Below are 24,952 nucleotides of genomic sequence, written 5' to 3'. Positions count from 1 at the left end.
TCATCAGAACAATCATTATTATTATTTTTTTTATTGTACAACAGAACATTCATTCCGGTTACAGTACAATTTTACATACAGTACAATTTTACATCATATCAGCATTTGGGTAAGTGACTCTTGAATAATTGTTTTAGGTCATTTATAGAACAGTCATTAGAGAACGAGTCTAAGACATAATGACACATTTTTTTGGTATTGAAATCTAATTTGTTTATCAACGACCATTCAGATAGTGCATCCAGATCAGCTTGCATTTTAAGACAGTCTTGTTGGGAGCTTATTTCCATTAGAATTTTAAGGTCATCTGCAAACAGTAGACATTTACTATTCTTAACATAGTTTTGGATGTCATTTATTAGTATTAGAAACAACAGTGGTCCGAGGTTAGACCCTTGAGTAGTTCCAGATTTCGCTGAGAATTTTTTCAAATTATGTCTATTTACCGAAACAAATTGGTTTCTGGATTTTAAATATGATGAGAAAAAGTTTAGTGTTGGTAGGTCGAAGCCTAGTTTAAACATTTTCCTCATTAAGATATCATGGTTAACACGGTCAAATGCTTTGGCAAAGTCGGTGTAAACTACATCTGTTTGGTGCGTTGCATCTAAACCGGTGGCTACCAATCTTGAGAAAGTAAGCAGATTTGTGACTGTTGATTTCTTTGGAAGGAAACCGTGTTGATTTTCTCCAATGAATGGCATAATCTGAAGACTTAATTAGTCACAAAATCATTTTTTCAATTAGTTTTGGTAGCACTGATAATACGGCTACCGGTCTGTAGTTTTTGACGTCTGTCTTGTCACCAGCCTTGAAAATAGGACTGACTCGGGTCAGTTTCCATATCTGGGGGAAAGTAGAAGTCAAAATACTGGTATTAAATATATGACAAAGAGCTTCACTTATCATTGGCGCTATGCTAATGATAGTACTGGACGGGATTCCATCCGGCCCTGTAGCCTTGTCAATCTTCAGTTTACGGATATAAGCTTCTACCTCTGTCGGGTTCGTTAATTTTAGGGAAATTTTACCTACGTTCCATGGGACCTCTGTTCACGTAAAATCTGTACTAAAATTTAAGATTATTTTAAGATTATTGTCACCCCACAAGCAAATACTGCAAGCCTAGAATAAATTTCACCAAAACAAGTCAATAATTAGGCATCTTAACCATTTTTATGTGACACCTCACAAAAGCTCCTCTGTCTGTACTGTATAAGGTCAGGGGAGCTTTGTCGCCACCCGGTTGCGTTGGTTAACGTTTAACAAAAGCGCATTTAGAAAATAATTCAAGTCGAGTTAGTGTTTAGCTATATTTAAAGAGGAGAGATGAGGCCACCTTCATGAACTCTTCCCTTGTGGGGCCTTCACGAAACCAAAGGGGAATGGAGATAAGAGATGAGGCTCTCTTCTCATGTGGGGCTTTAAGGGAACCAAGACCTGGAATATTAGACCTGGGAAGACACATTGTGGAACCAAAAGACATAGCTACATATTCAATGACAACCCTGGTGAACTTTATAAAAGGAGCCGGGTGACTGTTAAAGGAATGAGGTAAAATGGGAGATAGCACGATGGGCCTATGGCTTAAGTGCTCACCGGAGCCATATTTAAACCGTCTCCACTCTATAAATAAATAATAGTGTTTAGCAAAATGTTCGAATAAGAAGGAACGGCCCGTTCTCGTGAATTCAACGTCAACTGTGATCGGGTGTTCATCTCGTGTGCTTCACGCACGTGCAATGTAACCCAACATCAATAATTTTATAACCAGCTAAAGTGTGTGATGTTTTGAATATCCACATAAATAAACGATAAATAATAAACGAACGTGCTCTAAAATTTTTTTGTCTAGACTAGCAACATGGGATAGATTATAGGCCTTAAGTAAACACATTCCCACAGAAAGGGATAAAATACGGGCAGTCAGTTCTTGAACGTGGATACGGTGACAGCTCCAGTGTGGTGTGAGATTACAGTGAATTAGTGAATTCAGATGGTGTTAGAAAGCTTTGTTGGTTTTGAATTAAAGTGAAAGATTATTGAACCGGTGTTTGTGTGAAGTGAAAGTGGTTCGACTCAGTGAGAATACAATTAATAATAATGACAATAATAATAATTGGATAATTTGTAGAGCGCCGTTTTGTGAAAAATAACCCCAGGGGCGCTAAGGGTTGGGCGATCGCGATTATAATATAAAATGTGTTAAATTAAACGTGATTTCGTAAATGTGTAGTTCAAACTAAATTACTTGTCTTAAAACATGAAAAAAATAATAATAATGATTGCGTTTTAAATCAGAGTGGACGTATATAAAAGCAGCAAGTTTTTAATCGGTCTAGGGAGGAATTGATTTGGCGAGATCTATCCACGGAGACCGAAAACCAGAGGATCAAACAAATCATAAACTCGGGTTCGAATCCCAACAGAGATTAGGGAGGTACAATTGTATTTACAGAATTATTTAATTACCCTTTTATAAGCGTAGGGAGGGGACCAAAATTGAACAGATTGCAAGGATTTCGCTAAAATGAGGAAAGAAGCCGATAGGGGGGAGATCAAAAATTAAAGTGATTTAGCTATATAGTGTAACCAGGTAAGCTTCACGCTGAGAATGAGAGATGACTAACTGGGTGAGTTTTTTTATATTATTTATTAAATTTCAGACGACCCTTTTAAAAGACGGATACAACCGAGGTACAGGAACTAAGTTTACGACACCTGCCGCCCAAATAATGTTATCATTAAAAGGGATGTGCTAGGCGAACTGTCAATCAGCTGTGAGCGAGAGACGAGTCAACGACCTTTCATATGTAGGCCGATAACTTTTGTTTTAGGGGAACGCCTTGGACCGAGGGTCATATCGAAAATTTACCTACCTCCCAATCTGTTATTCTTTTAAAACATTGCGAATCAAATCATGACGTTGTCCCTGCGGTAGGTATTGAATCGCCGACGAAACATAAAATACCTATTACAAATTAGGCCAACCAATATAAATTTGCAGTATAAAAATACTTATCTACAGGGTACCTACCACAACACTGGCGTACAATTGAAACAGCGAACACTATGAGGCCGAGAGGCGCGGTGTACAGTCAGTCAAAGGGGAAGTTTTGCTAGCGTATGATCGCCCGAATAGAAAGCGATCGGATGCAACCAGATAGAACAAAATGAATACTTTTCTTCTGTTATTTGACTTTCTAATTTAATACTTTTCATCTATTGTTTGACTTTCTAAGTTACGAATTGGAATGCACAAAAACAAATCTAGAGTCAAAAGAGGGAGGTGGTAATCTCCGAAATAAAACTACCAACCGAACAACTTTTCTCAACAGGTACCTTTCGAGAGGTAGGCAGTCTCTTTAAATTAAATGCAAAAATCACACCAATTATCCGTTTATACCTACCTGAGAGGATAGGTATTCAGTAGAAGTTACCCATACCTAATACACGAAGATGCTAGTAACCTCATAAAATAATTACTAGAACCAAATATTAAAATACAGACAGTCCTCATCCTAAATTTGGCATCTCGAGTAGACCTTACATATATCTCACATGATAATTGGCTGAATGGGTAGGCACACAACCTATCGCTAAAAAGCAGGCTAAATGTCGACAAGATTGTCGTGTGTTATCTATGTTATTGACCTAGAAAGGGATGTAAATCCCCGACGACGAGGGAGTTACAACGTTTTCTAGAGGTGGCACGTAACTTAGGACCTTACGTGTCACATTTTCGCGACTAGATTCGTGACAAGGGAAGTCATGGCTTTCCCCTTCTACACTCAGTAAAGTAGATTTCCTGGAGGTGTTTGAGGTTGGGGCAATTCTGAAATTGGTGATGAGACCTGGTTTTCTTTATTCTGGCGTGACGGTTGCCGATTTGGAACAAGGGGAGACCCGGCCGGTTGTGATATCCAGACACGCAAATATCGATCGCCTTGCTCAAATTATCATCCATCGGTTTTGTTTGGTAAAGAGGAGGAGCCAATCTTAACTTGAAAAAAATTCATTTCCTTTCCTCTCCTTCCCCTCCCAAAATATATACATGGATGGCGCCGACAACTAACACCATAAATTTATCGTATGTATATCACATATATAAAATCTAACACTTTATTATATTCACATTACCCTACGATAGATAGAATCGCGTAGCTAGTGGGGGGGGAGCAGGCGACTTAGAAGATAAGGTTTATAAAATGGCTTTAAAACACAGCGGTAATGGATTCAACTCACTCTATCTCAAAAAAACCAAGGGATACCACACATACATAGATAACTAGGTTTCTAAACCGAGAAACAAAAAACCAACACAACGTTCGGTGAAACTTTTTTATACTGAACCGTCACGTGAAATGAGTACGTTCAAGGTCGTACGTCACGTAGACAAACTAGGATGTACACACTTGAAGGGGTGTGTAATAAGGAGAGGGACAAAGGCTTGAAAGACGGAAGGGAAGACATTCCTACCCCGGATATATACATAACCAAAGCCTTATGGAAAAGTTACCTACGGGACTTAAGGAAAATTTATCGTAGAAAGAAGAGAAGAAAAGGTTTGAAGTAGAAAGGGTAGATCATTACAAGTGTAGGCAAATAAAGTTATGATATTAAATTTTTTAAATATTTTTAACCCCACAACATGAAAAATCTGCAAAAAACAATAATGATTAATTATTTTAAATGAAATAATAATAATGCAGAAAAGTTGTATGTGGTCGCAAATTGTTTTAAATCAGTTTGTGGTGGACTGTAATCATTGATGCATTATAATATGTAGATGAGATGTGAAGCAAAAAAATAAGTTCTGCTTTTTTACCTCCAACTCTCCCAATGCTCTTACTTAAACTACCAAATCCGTGTACGCTACACGCTGCTTATGATGTTCTAATAGTGGAACAAGTTTCGACGAGAATTTAGTACGCAGTAGCGCCTCTAATTGTAGCTCTATGACTGTAATAAATATATTTAAATTTTAAATTGACAAAACGACTTGGGATAGCTGGTAATCAATCATTTAGAATTGGGAAGTGAGTCTGAATTACCCCTGATCTTATGAAGCACTTGCTAATCGATATTCAGTTTTATTATTTTTTAAGACTCGATACTATACATACTGAGGGTCACTTAACGAGTACACTGCATTGGTTTTCTTAACTATTCCGCAGCCAAGTGGGGGAGCAGGTAATACCCAAAATTACTTTTCTCCTTTTATAAGCTTAAATACTTGACATATCATTTTTGTATCTTACGTATTTCTGCGCAAATTACTTAAGTTAAACATTATTTAAGTTACCATTAATAATTCGGATTTCTATATTTTAAAAGCCCATAAGACAGAAAAATGCATGGGGTCGTCGGAAGACCCACTTGGTTACAGACGATCTGTTTGGCATCTTGGCCTGTAAAGAGTTAATAAAGTGACGATGTAAAAATATTTTTTTACAAATCGTCGCTCTAGTTCGTTTTTGTCCAACAGACTAAAACGTAAATCGGGAGAAATAGCGCTTCAAAGTTTTTTTTTACGATAATCGCATATACCACTAAATAAGCTCATTCTAAGCTTACTAAAATGATATACAGTGATAGAAATTATTATTTTTAATTAAAATTTGTTCTAATAGTTTAAAATTACACAGAGAACACTTTTTTTAATTTGGATGTAGGACAGAGTGTTGGATAAACACGCTCGGAATGTTTTTTTTTTTTAATTTTGGTGGACTAAAGACAAACTACGTCTTGAAAGCACATTATTTTTTTTTTCACTTGCATCTTATAAATAAATGTTTTCTCAGAAAAACTGCAGCCTTAACTCAATTTCGCCAAAAATAGTCTGTTGGACAAAAACGAACTAGAGCAACGAAATGTCACTAATGTAGGTAATCTATACTGTCAGACAGGGACAGGTAACTGATTGGGTGGGAGAATACAGAAACATATGTGAGAGATATTAAAATCGCATCAATACAACCTAAATATTTGTAAATTGTCGCAATCCAATTTTTCTAAAAAAAATACATGTTTTGAATTGTAAAGTGATACCATTTGCAAAAAATCAATTAGCCACACGAACAGGAAATAAATATTCAGCAGCTCCGGGAGGAAATTTCTGGCAAACACGTTTGGGTTTGAATCCGTTTCATTTCGTATTCCAAACGTAGTGACCGTTCCGTTTGAGAGGGGGAGTTATTCGTGCATTAAAAGCTTTGTCCGGGAAACTGCAATCTGCGAACTGCAATATTCACTTGCAGTAGTGTCCACTGTGCAATGGGAATTACACTAAGTTAATTACACAATAACAATGATATATTATATTTACAATGACAATTTGTTTGCAGACGTTTTCGTGATAATTCCTAGCGCACTTTAAGATTGAATTGAATTGCAGAATTCACCAATCTACCGGCCCTGAGAAGTATAATACTACTTTGAGACAACGAAATAGTTTTAGCTGTATAGTTATTTAACAAACTCCCATACAGTTTAAAAAATAAAAGAAAACATAACTACATTAAGTTTATTAAATCTTAGCTTAAGGAATTAACGGAAAAAGAAGAACTGACTTGTATTTTAAAAACATCATCTTGGATATTACTGAAAAAACTCTACCCAAACTATGAAGTTGTACCAAAGAAGTCGATCCTCAAAATTCAAAACCTAGTTCCTCCAGGATCCCCTACTGAGGAGAAAAAAGGAAATTTGTCTACAATTATTTTATATAAAATGGAGTGACAGAGGTATAAAAAAGATCACCAAGATGAGATTCGTTTGGTGCTGATTTTTTTCTTATTTCAATATACTCGTACATGGACATATGCGCACGAGAAACGGAGTAAGAGAATAACCGATGCGTTGTAGCTGTTCAAATATCACAGGCGTTTGGAAAATCCGTGCTCGCGGCTCTATTTAGTGGAGGAGTCTTGTGGCTGTCACGATCCTCAGCAATTATGCAACAACTAAAGAAGACGACGATTATTGCACACATATTAAATTAATTCAATTATGAATTCATTTAATTTACTTATAACATGACACAATTTATTTCATATTGTTTTCCCCACTGAGATTTCCCGTGCTGGGGAAGACATTTTACATTCTTTTAAACTAGTTAGAATGTGTACTACAATTTTTTGTATTTCTTAAAAGTTTACAGCTTACAGTGTAAATCTAAAGCTTAAATAGATGGTTTTAATTATACTTGTACCACTTCGATATTACACAGGTTGTCTCCCTTTAATCAGTCTGTGTTTGGTTGCTATATTCTATCAATTTCGTGTCTCCCTCTGTCCCAGATCCATAGTTGTATGATTGTTTGGTTGCTATATTCTATCAATTTCGTGTCTCCCTCTGTCCCAGATCCATAGTTGTATGATTGTTTGGTTGCTATATTCTATCAATTTCGTGTCTCCCTCTGTCCCAGATCCATAGTTGTATGATTGTTTGGTTGCTATATTCTATCAATTTCGTGTCTCCCTCTGTCCCAGATCCATAGTTGTATGATTGTTTGGTTGCTATATTCTATCAATTTCGTGTCTCCCTCTGTCCCAGATCCATAGTTGTATGATTGTTTGGTTGCTATATTCTATCAATTTCGTGTCTCCCTCTGTCCCAGATCCATAGTTGTATGATTGTTTGGTTGCTATATTCTATCAATTTCGTGTCTCCCTCTGTCCCAGATCCATAGTTGTATGATTGCTTTGATTATATCGACATCTGTTAGTTTTTGTAGGAGAGTGGTAATTTGTTGTTAAGTTTTATGCCGTAGTAAATGAAAATTCTCTGTCCAAATGTTGTTTTCGTTTTTGCTTGTTGGATGTATTTTTGATCGAAGGATCTAGTGATTTGTTAAGTAAGTTCGTCATAAGATCAAGCGGCTTACTTTTGTGGGTTCAACATAGAGTTCTTTTAAGTGAAATGTGTCTAAATTATTGAAAATATGGTCAGAGCAAGTTTTGATAGGTATTGACAAACTTGTATTGTTACCGCACTTTGAATCTACCTAAAACACTCTTGCAGAGGCGTATTATGAAAGATAAGCTAACGATACGTGTGAGCTAGGAAAAACAAAATGCATAAATATCTTGTCAAGGAAAATGTTTAATTAAATCCAACAGGAATCAGAAATCTGACAAATCAGTCAATACGATTTTTTTTACTCGGAATAAAATTAGTCTCCAATTTGTGAAAGTTTTTTTAAATATTTTAATCGTAACCCGGGAAAAATTATTTTTATTTTAAATAAATAAAAAACTTTTTATATGAACACCTCACAAGAGTTGCAGTTGTTCCCAACCATCTGTAGCCAGCGAGACTATTGCTTCCCTAATCAATGTTGTGTGGCTGAAGGTAGAGGAGGGGATACAGACATAAGAAGTTGGGGAAGTACCTGGCTATTCAAATCTGGTCATCAAACACGGGTAGAGCCTCCCAATAACTGATTGTCCAATTAAACAAAGCTTTTCCAAATTTACGAAATTCTTCAATATCGTGCTGTTCAAAAATTAAGTCGAAACGATTAAATATCTGGACAAAATGAATGAATACCTTTACAAAAATTTTGTAAAATAGATTTGTTTTCAAAATATTACAAAATATCGCTGTCTGGTTCGTTGGATAAACATTCAAATGGATAAAATGAATGTCCACGTCGACGATTTCTTGTGGAACTGGACAAAATATCTTAAATTTCTGTTTTCAGAAAATATACTTGACCGTTTGGACATAGTCCAAATGGACCATTCGTCCGATCAGACAAAACCCAAAAGGATACATTTTTAACTGGGCTATTATCCAAAAAGACAAAATGAATTTCCAATTGAATAAAGGTTTGCTGGAATGGACAAACACATAATTCAAAATCTTGCAAAATGGTTGCATTCGCACAAATGGTCCATGAAAATGGATATTTACAAAATACAACAATAGCCCAAATGTCTAAATGGACGAGATCCAAGTAGACAAAATTTCGACCAATAGTTACAAATTTTGAAAATTCTTATTTCGTTTCTACCATTTTTAAAATTAAATACAATTTTTTACAACATTAACTTTCTTTAACAATATTTGAAATCTTTCTGATATTTACCGTCATCCACATTTTGCTTCACGCAAATAAATGAAAATCGAAAAATATAAGCCACATTATGGCGTTCAGTCATGCGTATAACGTTGTCATTATTTCATTAAAAAATGTACCTACGTAATCCCTTATAAACTAATTGTGTTACAAAATTTCAACGAAATGAATAATGCCACGAAACAAATATTATTTCTCAGAAACTCATTATCATCATCCATCAAACAAACCCAACCATATTCTAGTGCTCCAATCACCGAACACATATTCCATAGAAGTGTAATACGAAGGAAAAAACGTACTTTGCCAAATTAAATATTCCGAGGCTTCTCTATTCTCTGTACCAAAGACAGGTCAATAAAAAAAAATATGTATTGTTGACAGTTCTTATTCAAAGTGTGATACAGTTAAAATATGGCCAAAGATAATAGGCTTGGGTTAGCTCAGTTGGTAGAGCAGCGCCTGGCAAGGTGAAGGTCTTGAGTTCAAGTCCTAGATGAGACCGTATCTTTTTGATTTTTATGTTTTAAATTTTCGTTTGAGAATCGCTATTACAGAGTGGAGCAAAAGTAATCACCCTTTTGGAAAACGCTATAACTTTTACAAATGACGCCAAATGTCAATTCAGTTTTAATATTTGTGAATCAAACAAACGCAGAATACAAATCAACAAGACATGTATCGGTTTACCAAAAAAAAAAACAAATTTCACAAGTTATACCAAAATTTATAATAAAAAAAAATTACAGTAAAAGAACATCGGAGGATTACTTTTACCCCATCCTGTTTTATCTACAGTAATTAAATATTAAATTTCAGGTTTTACTCATCAGGTTATTCCAATAGTAGAATAAAAACTTTCTAAAACAACTTAATTATGTCTCTCTACCAATCACTGTTAAAATATAGTATTATCGGAAAGGGCCCGGGCGGTTCAAATGACAATATTTTGAATCCACTAACTGAAACCCATAAGTCCATAATCAAAATTATGGTGAAAGTCTCTGTAAGAAATAGCGCTGACAGAATCTCATGAATCTCTGAACAGCATGTCAATTAAACAACTCCATTTTAAAACAATACTCATTTACATGTATAAATATAAATAGAAAAAATAACCAAATGAAAAATAATAACATTATAATATTTAAATCTCAAATAAGAAAACAACGTGATACTAAATATTGGGAGGTCAGAAATAGAAAATACACTGACATCAAATATCTATAGACTGAAAACGAAACCAAAATTACTAAAACTCTACTTAAAAAGTACAAAACATATTTATAATTCTTAAAAAAAATACTACTTACTCGTACTGCGTACATGATATTATTATTATAATTTGTTCATATCATTCGTACTACTAAATATTAAAATGTAAATTCCCAGATTAAGAGAATGTAGATCCCAGTGGGAATATCATTATCTCTATTTCTTATAAATCTTTATTTGTAAGAAACAGAAATAATGATATACCCAGAAGATAATAAGAAAGATTTGATTCAAAAATTGTTTGTTTTCATTGATAAAAAAGGGTACTTTTATCAGAAATAAGTAAATTGTGAATGTTTCGAGCACACGAATACGCCAACACCACACATTTCGTTTTATCTCTTCAGTGGCTCCAATACCGTGCTTGTTTTTTGCCAATTACCCAGAAACATGGCCATATAGTAACCATGTCACTTTTTCAGGGTCCGGCTTCATGCGGCTGTTTGGGGCGGCTCTACCCCTCTGTGGAACCACCCTCCCCACCTACTTCACCCTGCAGCGGCCCAGGGGGATTTCCCTGACCTTCAGGGATATCTTACAGAGGGCCAACACGCCCTTTGTGTTCGTGGTAAAGATCCCGAATGAAAAAGCGCAGTGTGCGGCCAATGTGAGTATTGAAATCTTATTGGTCAAAATTATTAAAACTATTACCACGTCCACCCTTTGACCTCGACAAAGAATTTGGTTTTAGATTTACCAGGGGTAAAACTACTTTGTGACCATTTGCAACAAAAACAATTTATTAATATAACATCATTAAATAATACTACACTAATACAACATCCATTCATTTGTAATTCATATTATCTAGCTCATGCTCAGTGCTCAATGTCGATAGCAACACCAAAAATCTCTAATAAAACAGCTATTTCGACAACAACATGAGACAACATGGATAATTGTTACAACCACAAAACAAATAGCAACATCAATATCCTTTGCTAATATGACGTCGTTAACCAAAACGACATAAATTGCTAACGCATCATAAATAACGGCACCATGGTCGATTTTTAATACACCATGAATCGCAAGACCAACTTCCATAGTCAATACAACATGTTTTGCTAAAACAAACAACAATTAAGACATCAACATAATTTGCAATTTAAGCATCAACAATTTGTTTATACAACTTCAACCGGAAATTCAAATCAATTACAAAGACAATATCAATTGCTAATACAACTTCAATTACTTACATTACTTCAATTGCGACAACAATATTTTTCTAATACAGCGTCCGTAATTGCTATTACAATAGATAAGTACCAATCGCTAAAGCAACATCAATTGCCACAACTACATATTTTGCTAATGCAAAATGAAATGCTAAAACTTCATCAAATTCTGATAGAAACTAAATTGCTAGTATTTACGACATCAATTCATTTTTAATACAGCTTCAATTTGCTTCTGCACACATTGGAAGATAGGCGTAAAATAAAAGACTAAAATGTTTTATTCTAAATTCTAAACTCTAAATTCGACTGTTGCAAACTTCTGCAACTCACAAACTTACGAATACTTACAATAACAACAGGACAAAATACACTTTTCTACTGTAGCACACATAAGCGAAATTACATTGCGAATTCCCCAATACAACGGTTTGACATTTTGAGAAACCAATATTTGGATGATGTTGATGTATTTAATATTAACTTTGCGAATTTTATGGACACGTAAAAGATTTATTCCAACACTTTTCCAAAATACAAGTTGTATTTTTGTAAACCAGTCAAATCGCTGTATTTTTAAATTTATGTTCTGGGTCTTTTTTTTTTATTTTCGCTAGAAACAGCATGTATTTTTTAATGTAATTTTATTTTCACTATTTCATTCTTATGTTTCAAAATTATCTGTCATTAAAATTGTACTACTTACATGTAAAAAGCCCTCTGGGCGTTAAATAAATAAATCAATAAACATGGACAGATAATTTTCAATTAAATCATCATACGTTTTGGTGATAGGTATTACATGGTTTTCAATTTATTCAGGGTCTAGAGCTCAAGGGCCAGATGGTCTACTGCCCGGAGTCAGACTCCCTTCTCTTCATCGGTTCCCCCTTCCTGGACGGTCTGGAAGGTTTGACGGGCAGGGGACTCTTCATATCAGACATTCCCCTGCACGATGCCACCAGGGACGTCATACTGGTGGGTGAGCAGGCCAGAGCTCAGGTGAGAACCAAAAAATAAATTATAAGTTTTAACCAACTCTCCACCAGTTTTATAATGATCGTTCATTGCGTTTCATTAACGCAATAATATCTTGTTTTATAGATGTTAACTCCACAGTAGGATAATTTTATAGTCCTAATATGTCTATCAAGAGCTTTTTGGATAAATAGTTTGATGTGTGATTAGGTACCTACGCTATTTTGCTTCGGGATTATCAGAAAATTATCACATCTTCATGTGTAATGAAATTTTCTTACTAGGTGCAAATTCAAAGGTGTTTTCGAGCTTTAACATCTGTTATTCCGAATCTTTGTGTTACTCTAAATAATGTCTGAAATATCCCTTTATTGATATTGTTGGATATCATTTATAATTAAATATGGTCTTACCGCGCGTAAGTTCATCTAAGGGTCGGTATTATGGTTGTTTTTTAAGCTCGCTTAATTATGACGTAGTCCGTTTATCAATTAAGGTTGTTCAGATTATTCGTAACCCGGGATTGTTTGTCATTCCTTAAAAAAATAATAATAATAAAATAATTAAAAAGTTTTTTTAAAACTGTTGCATTCAGTGAAATCCACTGTAATATAATCACAAAAAATAACTAATAAACTTAGTTAGCTTTTTTTTCAATCTAATCGGTTTTATCCTTAGATGTAGGTACCCTAAACTATAAAAAAAGATAAATAAAAAAGGATCCACAAAGCTAGTTTTACAATAAGCATAATTTTTATTTATGCTTTGTTTATTAACGCTGTGACTTTGTGTCTCATATCTTTTAAAAATTAACTCGGAAGTCAAAAAAATTTAAACACTTTGGACTTTCATTTAGTGATAGCTGTGTACAGACGTGTACGATTATTCATGCTCGACGGTTTGGCTCGATCGAACGTGTTGACTTGAAATCATGCTCAAAAAATATTGAACATATTGAGCGTGGGTACACAGTTACAGATTAAAATACAATAATCTTGATTGGCTTTCTTTGCAGTCGGTAGGAAAGATTCTGGATCACGACGTGGGCTTCTAATCATATTTATCTGCGTCTCCATTTCAATATTATCGACAGCACTACTGTTACCAGTGCCATATATGAATAACTTCTTCAACTATTATTGTAGGATATCATCACAATTAAAATTTATAATAAATTAATAGTTTTGAGATTTGACCTGACTGCAGAATTATTCAGCGTTCATTGAACTGAGAATTGGACGAATTTTTTTTTTTCTGTTAAAATGTTATATTATTTGTAGGTACACACTTTATCTTGCCTTTGTCGGGCTGAATTCGTCACACAATCAGTTCCAATTTTGAGTTCATTGATCGTATAGTATGTTCGATAGTCTGCAAATCATGTTTCTTTATGTGATTGTCGCGTAGACACAATTACTCCGGGCATCGATGGGATCCTCATTCTGAGTATGTTTTGAAGCCGAAGAAAGTGAAAAAGAGATGGATACGGAGAAGAGAAAAATTATGAAGTGCCGGGCTATTCAGATTTGGTTAACAAATATGGTTAAAGCCATTTGAAGCAACGTTTCTATCCCAATGGAAGTCTGTCACCATCGATACTAAACATGGTTTTCTATTACTAGATACAACGATATCCCTTAAACGCATTGACTTTTTAGGTTTGAACTTTATTATTTCTGAGTGACTATTTTAAGACCACCATTCGGAATTGTAACGTTGTTTGAAATGGCTTTACCATTTTGGTGACCAGATCTAAATAGCCAGGTACTTCTCCACCTTTCTCTTTGCCGCCTTTTTCCTGTACCCACTATCTTCAGCCCCATAACATAGCATATGGGATGCCATAGTCTCACTGGCTCTAGAATTTTGGGAGCAGTTGGAACCCTGGTGCGTTATTCAAATTAAAATATAATAAAAAATAAAATGGGCATGATCAGGTGACAGGAGAAAAAATGGTAAGTCTCAATCCATTTCATTTTCAATTTTTTTATGAAAAAGTAACATTACAATGAAATAAATAATTAAGGACAAAAAACATTTTTTTCAAGGAGTGCTATAAAATGTCTGCTTTGTATATATTGTTTGGTTACAAAAATTGAAAGATTAGAACTTCGACAAAATAGTTTCGAAAATTGCGTAACATGTTAAATTCGACAAATTACAAAAAAAGTATTTAAAACACATTTCCTTTAAAAAAATAAAGAAACGTTTTTAAATTACGTTTTTTGTGAGACAATATGCAGAATGGTAATATTTTAAATTAAACAAGTTTTTCGACGATTTTATGGTGTATTTAGTTCTATCACAAATGATATAGCGACAATTGTGAAATTGTTAAAACAACAAAATAGCATGTGCAATATGTGCATGTGCAACGGGACCCGTTTGCTCCGTCGCACTTAACCTTAATTACACAACAGCGAATTCATAACTACGAAACAGTATAAAGTTTGCTGTAGCAGTTGGTCGCAATGTCGTGCTTAGTACCTACCTACCATAGGCCAACTTGAGCGTAAATAAATTTTAAAGGAAGACTAAAATTCCCGGGTAATAAATAACCTTACAATATTATAAAATCTCTTACAATCATCAGAATGAGCGGAATTCAGGTTTTTGTTGTGATGGAGGACTTATACATCCGAGGAATTGAACTCACGGCGCCTGAGTGGGAACTCAATCACTGACCGGTCAATTACTAAAAGTTGTAGACGTAAAGAATTCATCATCAGATTACAGTACTACAACGACGCCATCTTGTTGGTTTTGTTCGCTGTCAAATTCTTTTTATTATGTGTTCTTATTTTTTGTGCTTTGTGAATTTAATAAATTAAAAGTAGGCGAAACTATCAAATGTGATTGCATTCCGAATTTCTTCCGACTTATATAACGTTCTTCCTTGAACACTTTAAAAAAGCTCTAAAAATATGTATGTTCTCGAAGATAATCTCTAATCAGATGCCGGGTTGAAAATGTAATTACATTAAACTTCCTCGAAAGAAAATATCGTAAAGCATGCTCCGAAACATTATAAAAAATACAAATTATTATAAGCAATAAATATTAGACAGAATTTTTTTTTTTTTTTTTTTTTTTATATTTACTCCACACAGGAGGCCCTGAAGAAAATAATTTCCCTCAGGGCCTATGTCATCTTTGGGGATGCTGTGTGGAGGGTCTTTTTGTGGAGAGGAAGGAGTGAACATGGGTCTTGAAGAGTCCCATGTTGTAGGAGGGAGGAAACACAGAGGCCGGCAGTTCGTTCCACAGCCGAGCTGTTGAACTTAAGAACGAATCATAGAAGCGACCCGTTCTCATGTGACAAGTGTCAACTGTGTACAAATGTTGGGCGCGCGTTTGGCGTGTATCCCGACTACGCACCGGTGCCGAAGGGATCAATGACGCTAGTTCCTCAGAGCATCTTCCATTGTAATACCGATAGAACAAGGACAGCATACCTACCTGACGCCTGTGCTCTAAAGATTGCAGTCCGTTTGTTAAGATTGGGGAATCTATCAAACGGACCGCCCGTTTCTGCACAGAGTCAAGGGTTTTTTTCAGGTATTTTGGGGCTCCTGACCAGAGATGGCTGCCAAATTCGACAGTAGGGCGCACTTGCGATTTGTACAGGGTGAGCAGTTGTGTACTATTAAAGTATCTGCGGGCCCTGTACAGTACGCCCAGCTTCTGAGAGGCCAACTTTACTCTAGCTTCGATGGAGCCCCCGTACCTGAGCTGGTCACTTATAGTTACACCAAGCATATCAATGGAAGGCCTGTTCGGAAGATTGCTTCCGTTGAAGGAGACTAGATTATCATTTGGATCCCTTTTAGACGTAATCAGACAGGATTGGGTCTTTGAAACATTAAATTCGACGAGATTATTTTTACCCCAGGAGGAAATACTCTCGAGATAACCGTCCATTCTCTGCTTCAAAGCCCTCCGAGCCGTTGGAGTTTGTGTGCCCTTTGGGGGCTTGTCAAACAAAAAGCTATCATGAACTGTACTGTCATCCGCGTAACAATGAATCGGTGCACATGTCAAAAGGTCATTGATGTGCAACAAAAACAAAGTCGGAGACAGAACCGATCCCTGTGGGACGCCAGCATTTACAATACAAATATAAATTGAATAAATCATCCGAGAAATTTGTTCCAAGTGCATCTGACCGGCAATCAGATAGTGCGGGTTCAATTCCCGTCGGCGGCTTTTTTTTATCAGAAGATTTTTTATATTTGTGTTTCGGGCAAATATTTATTGCTTGTAAATAATTTGTTATTTTTTGTGATTTACGTAAAAACCTTGTCACTTAAATATAAGTTTACATTTAATAAAAAATAATTTAAAAAATAAACCTGGTTCTGTTGTTTTGACTTGCTGTAGATATGAAAAAAAATTACAAACTAACTTTAAATGATACTTCTGAGATGTCGAGAAATTTTTCTCTGTTATAAGTCGTGCTTTATCAAAAATTTTCACAAGTCGCTTAGGCCTATTAATAATAATCGTTTTTTTTAATATTTATCATTGTGGTTACGTAATTTCGCTACTAACCCTTAATTTGAAGGCATTCATGATTGTAGCAATCAGCTTTACCTGTTTTTCAAAATGCTTTCGTTTATAGTGATTTTTTAGAGTGAGTTGCATCAGAATCATGTAAGTAGCTTTTCACAATAGGGTTTAGTTATATTATCTTTTTTTGGCATGAAAAATACAGCTTAGATTACTTTTTTGACTTATTCAATTTACGTTAAAACTTAGAATCGAGACATTTGAATCCAAAATGTGCTATATTTTAAATCTACGTTTCGTTTCCTCTATGAACAACTAACAACAAAATTCTAAATATATAATATGAAAAATTATTCAAAATTTCTCCCGCAAATTTACGAGAGCATACATTTTGATTCAACCTTCCGCACGTTCACCAAATATTCCATTTAAAATAAATTATAAATTCGGCCAACGTAAATAATTTGTATCAAGGCGTGACAATATTTTCGTCACGTGCCACACCAACTGTCACTTAGAATGACACACCATTTGTATTAACTGTCAAAACCCTTAAAATGAGTTTATTTATTAACTAAATTCACGCCAGCACAAGTTGAGACAAATTATTCCCGTTGAATAAGCACTCACAGATATTAAAAAAAAGTTAATTCGAAACGCAATCATTTTCATTGCTGCTTAGAAATTATTCGTGTAGCGTTTACCAAATTCTAATTACAGGAGACGAGTGTCTATCAAATGAAAAACGAAAACGTTTTGTATGTTAAGCACAACGAAACTTGAATACAAATTTCATAATTATGTACATAGTTCACAGTAATAGGCCAGTTATGTAAACTCACACCGAGGTCATAATATGAAACTCTCTTGATGGTTAATTATTGGAGTAGTCAGCTTAGTTACGTTGTTAGGTAACTAGCAAAGTTACTTTTTAATACGTCAACTCAACGTAGAAGGCTCTGAACATCAACCACGTAGTATCAAACAGGGCGTGTTAACCTTAAAATCAACACCGAAAGCAAAAATATTGGTTTAAAAACATTTATCAAAAGAAAATGCATTGTCTCACAGTCGAAAGATCGGAACTGTTTGAAAAAGAACTGTTTTTTACCTTTCTTTGGTCTGCACGGAGAAAATTTGTCTTCCAGCAAGTTTGTCCCAACACTCAATGGACTAGCTTTGTAAAGATCATTTTTCAAACATTTATTTTAGGCAGTAAGCAATACTTTAGGTAAGGGCTCTCTCAAACTGTATAATTAACATTTTAACCACCTATATGAAAATAAAAAAGCAATATATATTCCCTTGGGGCTACATATCGATTAAAGTAACAATCGATCAAAATATTGCATTTATTTCTAGCAAAACTACTAAGTCCGCAACAAATTGCGACAACACTTTTGCCACAAAATGAACTATCGTGGCCGGTTTCACGTACGTTTTTGTTTGCACGTTTAGATCCAGTTGTATTGTTAAGTTCATCTCTTTATTTAGTGACGCGATGCCTTTCAGGCTCGCTATTGGCCGATAAAATTAACAAATTACAATATTGGATATAAGCGATAGCTTTGTGCTTTGTTTTAAATTATTACTTTTGGATTTCATATTTACATTTACTATATTCTAACTTTCTATGTTGTATTAAGGTGATGTTATACACCCTCATAAGAGCTGTTTATTATTTACACAATTCTTATCTAGAACTTTTCAACATGAAATATACGTTACTTACTATACACCTACCTAAAAATATTTACTGTTTAAAAATAATAATAATAATAACGTTGCATTTATATATTGCAGATTATTGTCATTTCGCTTCAAGTGCGATTTACTATAACAAACTTAAAACGGTAATTTAGTATCAGTGGTCATATTCTTAAAATTCTTCCTGTACCTGTGAACCTCATCGTCAGTTACTTAAGATATATATAGTTTTTTAACCATTATTTTTCTTTCCAATATTGTATTACATAAATGGATCTTAATTTGCCATGTTATTTACAATGTTTTTTATACAATAAGTATCATTATATAAAAGCCGAAAGGCGTTAATTATATATAAATAAATAAAAATTGTAGCAAACTTGCACTTATATCTAATCTTAGATGGGAAGTTTTACTGTGAAATTACTCTTAGGTGGTGTTATTTTTAGATTGAAAGTATGAGAGGGCTAATCTTTTATTATTATATATATCGATTGCTCTGAGGTTTCCCTCAGGGGTTTCACTTGGGGACTCTCCAATTTCTTCCTTTAAGTTGATCTCGCAGTAGGCTAAAATAAAAATTTCTAAGGTGATGTCATGTGGAGGGTATTTAAAGGAAAGATGGGCTGAATTTTATTTTGCAGCGAACCATGTATCAATTGACTGAAACTACAAATCCATCAAGTCATTCAACAGTCCGCAGTGGAGCTTTTGTGGTAAATGTTAACAGTGAAAAATATTGACCCATTATTTGGCCTGTCTCTTAGCTCTACTTGATGGCGAAAAGATCACTGATGAATCCAGTGCTTTGGAGCCCTTTTCATTTATTTAGTGGTAGTAACAGCGCAACATCTTACAGCATGACGTCACGTTACGTACCTGACGTCAACGTTCTAAAGATTTCAAACTTTTCATTCACTAGTCGTAAATTTTTTGTTTCTTTGTCTTAAGCGTGATTTGCGTATTTAAAAATATTTTTTTTTTCTTTAGGATGGATTAAGAAGAAGAATGGATAAATTGAAAAACTCAATAGAGGAGGCGAACCATGCGGTAGACAAGGAGAGAGAAAAGAACGTCAGTCTGCTTCACCTAATTTTCCCGCCAGATATCGCAAAACGACTGTGGCTTGGTAAGAATCTTTCTTTATCTATCCCTAAAATTATTCATAAACTGACTAATTAAATCTACGCTATTCCAATGCTTTATGCTAAGATATACATAATATATTGCATAAATGTTTGAGATAAGAAGTTGAATGTTTTCGATATATTGAGAAAATAATTAATTACTTATAATTATTAAAATTATGACTCTCAAACAAAAAAAATGCTACTAACTGTCAAAGTTTGCACTATCTACACCTAAGTAATAATGTGTGCATTATACATTTCTTAAATGGCACCTATAAGCGAATTAAAATTACAACAACCTATTGTTAGTATTGTTGTTAGTAGTTCTGTGAACAGTAGTCTTCACGTAATGTTGATTACTTCGACTTAACAGCTCGTAACAGTCGAAACGCTTATGCCCCCTGGCGGAATAAAAAGGTATAATCAAAAACGGCTACCATCTTAAAAGGATTTAACGAACACGGAACCCATAAATAAATTTACATACAGACGAAATGCAAAGTGGTCGAGCCAAAACAAAACTTTGCTATGCTCAGGATTGACGAACACAGAAAAATTACTCAGTTATTTAAAGTTTTCTTCTTTTAAGGCGTTTGCGTGCCTCAAAAGTACTGTTAAATATTAGTTTTGGTATCTAAATATTTGCCTAATGTAGGCAAATACAACGCTTTCAATACAAAATTGATTTTACAAAACTCAAATGGGATGGAGATCCACGATATCAGGCGAGTGTAAGGGAGAAGGAGCGCTGGGATATTGGGCTAAATTTTTTTTTCAAGCTGCAAATGCCATTTCTGCTCTCGTAGACACAAACTGATGCAAAATTCTACAAAACTAAACAGAAAGAGAAAAAAATATTTATTAATTTTTACTTAAATATATTTCCGTATTAGGTATTGATTTTTTAGCTGGCTTTATACAATACTAAAAATAGCAGATCATTCAATCCATTGATGTTTCAAATCTACCCGCTTCAAAACATCTAGGACGTACCTATGGTCCAATACAATTCAGATAGTTAACACGAATCTATATCCGATCACGCCATAGAGCCTTATCTATCATCTCCTCCTTCAAAGGAAGTCCTTGACCCGACAGGAAATTCCCAAATAGCTTCCGCTGCCGCCTTTAAGACTGTTTACAATTCAGACAGAGTCCTGCGCCCCTAATGGGAGAAACGACCATATAATCCTACTAAAAAGTTGACTCAAGTATTCTAAGAATTACATCATTACGTCCTCCAGCCTTAAGCAAAAGGGACGGAGGTAGAATTATAAAAATATGGAGATCGGAAGATGCTATCAGGAATACTGCTAGGTACTTAATGAACAGTAAAATAAAATCCAAACTTTTGCTAATTTGCATATTGTATTGGCAATCAAATATTCCAGTTACTTATATAATAAGCTTGTCCATTAGTCTTGTAAAGTTCGACAGAAAAAGCGTTTTCAAATTCGACTGAAACTGAAACCGAAATAAATAAAAATTAAATATTTAGTTTTTGGAATAACGTAGTGCCGTAAGCCTCAAATTATAATATTTAATTATTTAAGTCAATATTAGCGATTCTTAAACAAAAATTTGATAAAGATAAATCAGAAAAAGATTCTAGCTAATGGGACCCTATCTCCTTCGGTCATATGACCACTAACCCATTAGTTTCATTAGCTCAGTTGGTAGAGCGTCGCTCCGACAAGGCGAGGGTCCTGAGTTAAGTCCTTGATGCGACCGTATCTGTTTCTGATGTTTATGTTTCAAAATTTCGTTTAAAAATTGCTTATATTGTCTTTAATAATTAAATTTTATTAGATTTTATTTGGCAAGATGTGGTTTTTTGTACAAAACACTATACATAATATACCTACGCTAAACTGAAAACATGAAAATTTTCGCTCAAACATTAAACGGTTCGGAAAATTTCGAATTGCAGATAGGAAATTTGTAGGTGTAAATAAAACTTACAAAAATATGTAGATTTTATTATTATCCACTCGTTGTTTTTTTTTAGATGTCTTAATTAATCGAAAACAAACTATTTAATTCATTCCACAGTACACATGTCACATAGTCTTGGAAATATGTTCTATTACGTTGAGTTTTTCGTTTATTCCCAATTAAAATTAAAATTTTAAATTTCTAAAAACATAATTTTCCTAATGTTTTTTATATAGTAGAATAATTCTTTACTCCTTTTTTGCTGTATTTAATGTTGATTTTAAGTGGATAAGTAACCTATGTATACATTTTTTATTTTTTATTATTTTTTTTTTTTTATTATTTAACATTATAAATGATAACAATATGCAGACTTATAAATAATTTGTTCATTATTATTCTATTTCTCCATAAGTTGAGCTCCAGGAGCTCGTGTTTATGGGAGGAGTCTTTACATTTAGTTCTAATGATTTAACAATAATCAAAAACTTTTGAAATAAATACAAACATAATATTAACATAGGTACACAAATTAGAAAATTGTTTTTTTAAAGATAATTAAAATAATTCATCTTTTTACAGATTAAGTAAGCGTGAGGAAATTAAGGGTACAATATATCAAGAAAAATTTAGAAAAGTAGTTTTTTTTAAAGACAATCAAATTAATATATATTTTTTACAGATTGAGTAAGTGTAAGAAAATTAGGGGTACAATATATCATTATCCAATTTTAGGGACTTAATTAACTTTTTGAATTGTTCATAATTATTTATTATTTCTATATGTTGTACAAGTTTGTATAGATGAGTATTTGGGAACAGCTTACGACCAGAGAGGACGAGTCACGTGTTCCTATCTTTACATAACAGTATTATCTCTCGCTTGCACACATTCCCTTTCATGTACACATTACAGAGTATCAATTTGATTCATTTTTGTTCATGTCTTATTTTATATATTCTATTGTTAGATATAGCTCCAATAAAGATACATTTAATTTAATCAATCCATTCATATGTGGCTCGGTATAAAACTATTTTTATCTTTATTTTTATTTTGTAAATTTTAAAACACTAATAGTAATTGAGACTTATTTTATTTAAAAGCCTCAATGGCGTAAATAAATATAAAATATTAGAGTTTCATTATAACAGCAACAACTTCAGTGTTAGCTACCCAAAATTACGTAGGTGATTTATATGAATTAGAATGAATCATACATGATTTTTTTTAAAATTTTTACTTAAAAACCTAAAAATATGGGGTGAATATTGTAATATTTGTATATTCATTAGCATAAAGCCGCACTGAGAAGTATATATGTTTCAGTATTATTATTTGGAGGTACGATATGAAAGGTTACACCACCTTGTCGTTCCGATTAAATGTATAAAATAATTTTTATTTTTCCAAGTATACAAAGTAGTGAATGAATAATTTAAGAAATAACGAATAAATAAAATTAAAAAAATATCGGAGATATAAACCATCAAGTAGAACCCTCTTTTAAAAATCTTTGCTGATGGTGTACTTATTGTATCAGTCAGGATCGTCTGAAAAAAAAATTATATATACTCAAAGACAGAGTGAGGAAAATAACCGTCTTTTTAGATGTCTAAGACGTATCCCAAATAAAGATTTACTTAGAATGACTTACTTTGCCTTATTTCAATCAATAATAGTATGGGATTATTTATAAAAAACACAACTGCTTTACGTAGCACAAAAATTATTTTAAACTTAATTCTACTTAAGATATATCCGTCATCATCAGAACTTCTGTTAAAAGAATTTAAAGTTGGAAAACTAAATGCATTATACCACTACCATGCAACATTACATATTTATAAAGATAATATTATGAATAAAACTACACCATTTAAACATAATTAAAAAAATTGAAAAATGCCAAACATAATTTTTCCAAACTCCAAAAAGTTAAAACAAAAACAATGAGGCAATTCAACTATAAATATCTTGGAATAAATTTTAATACATTGCCAGAAATATAAAAAAAAAACAATGTTTTGGAAACAACTCGTATGGTCTCAAAGAAATCGTTGTATCTTCCTCACTCTCATTGTTAGAAATGTGATCTAAACGGTGTTAGAAAGAAAAACACCACGTTTTATTTTCAAATCGAGAAGTTGGCATTTCATATGAAATGACTTAACATTTTTTTGTAGAAATGACAGCTGCTTTAAAATTAAAATTAAATTAATCGAAATTTCGATTTAAAAAATTTATAACTTACGAAAGTGGCATATAATCAAAAACTTAAATTTTATACAATATTATTAAAAAATTGTATTGTTAATTTTAATAAAATCGATTTAGTAGATTTTGAAATATCTTGTTCACCAGTTTGAAAAAAATTGTTTCGAATAAAACGTTAAAGAAAAAGCAGTACGGCGTCAGCGACTTAAAACTAATATATTTTTTAATTACCTTTGCGATTCCTGTAGCGTACATGAGGTCTTCCATTATTGCCGCGGTGTCCTTATATTATAATCCGCGGTATTCCTTTTGAGCAGCTTTTTTCAATTTCCTGTCCTCTTTGATCTCCTGTTAGGCAATCATGTTGGCTATACCACCGATCATTACCTGAGTTTCGGACTGACTCTTCCGCGCTCACTTCTTATTGCTATAACTTCGGAAATAATTTGAATTTCGTAAAGGTTAAACGTTCAAAATATTCTTAAAAGTATAAAAATTGTATCTCTGCAAAAATATAATTCGATTTTTTGAAAATATCAAGTTGAAAATATTTGAAAACCGAATACCCGAAAATCTTTATCCCTAGACTGGATTGATATTTATTAGTAAATACATAAATGTATGCTGTCTTGATATTGGCAACGTGTTACATGCTCTCCTTGTAACACTTTGTAAAACTATTAGTGTGGACAAGTAGCGAGTACCCACGTATTAGCATAATACGGCAGATTTACGTCTAATCACGATCTTTTTGCTGAAAGGTTCACAAATTGCGAAAGAACCCCTTAGGAGCTCTCGGGAAGTATGAATTATATATTCATAGGGAAAAGCGTACATAAACATCACTGAAGGCTAATGGAACTACGCACCTTGAAATAAGAAATAAAAATATTTTTACTTTAGTCTAAAATGCTGACCTCGAACATTTTAATGC

General features: G+C 33.6%; 1 protein-coding gene across 1 annotated transcript in view; it reads left to right on the top strand.

Moving 5' to 3' along the window:
* LOC149409134 (head-specific guanylate cyclase-like) overlaps nt 1–24,952 on the top strand; it is a 125,706-nt gene that overhangs the window by 46,497 nt on the left and 54,257 nt on the right. Inside the window, exons 6-8 of the mRNA XM_089650114.1 lie at nt 10,783–10,961; nt 12,364–12,543; nt 19,726–19,864. Coding sequence (XP_089506240.1) covers nt 10,783–10,961; nt 12,364–12,543; nt 19,726–19,864 — 498 coding nt within the window. The remainder of the gene's footprint in view (nt 1–10,782; nt 10,962–12,363; nt 12,544–19,725; nt 19,865–24,952) is intronic.

Source organism: Hesperophylax consimilis, unplaced genomic scaffold, assembly GCF_061612785.1.
Source record: "Hesperophylax consimilis isolate HC1 unplaced genomic scaffold, BYU_Hcon_1.0 scaffold_35, whole genome shotgun sequence".
NCBI lineage: Eukaryota > Metazoa > Arthropoda > Insecta > Trichoptera > Limnephilidae > Hesperophylax > Hesperophylax consimilis.
Note: the sequence above shows the minus strand (reverse complement) of the source record. Positions and strands in the feature narration are given on the sequence as shown.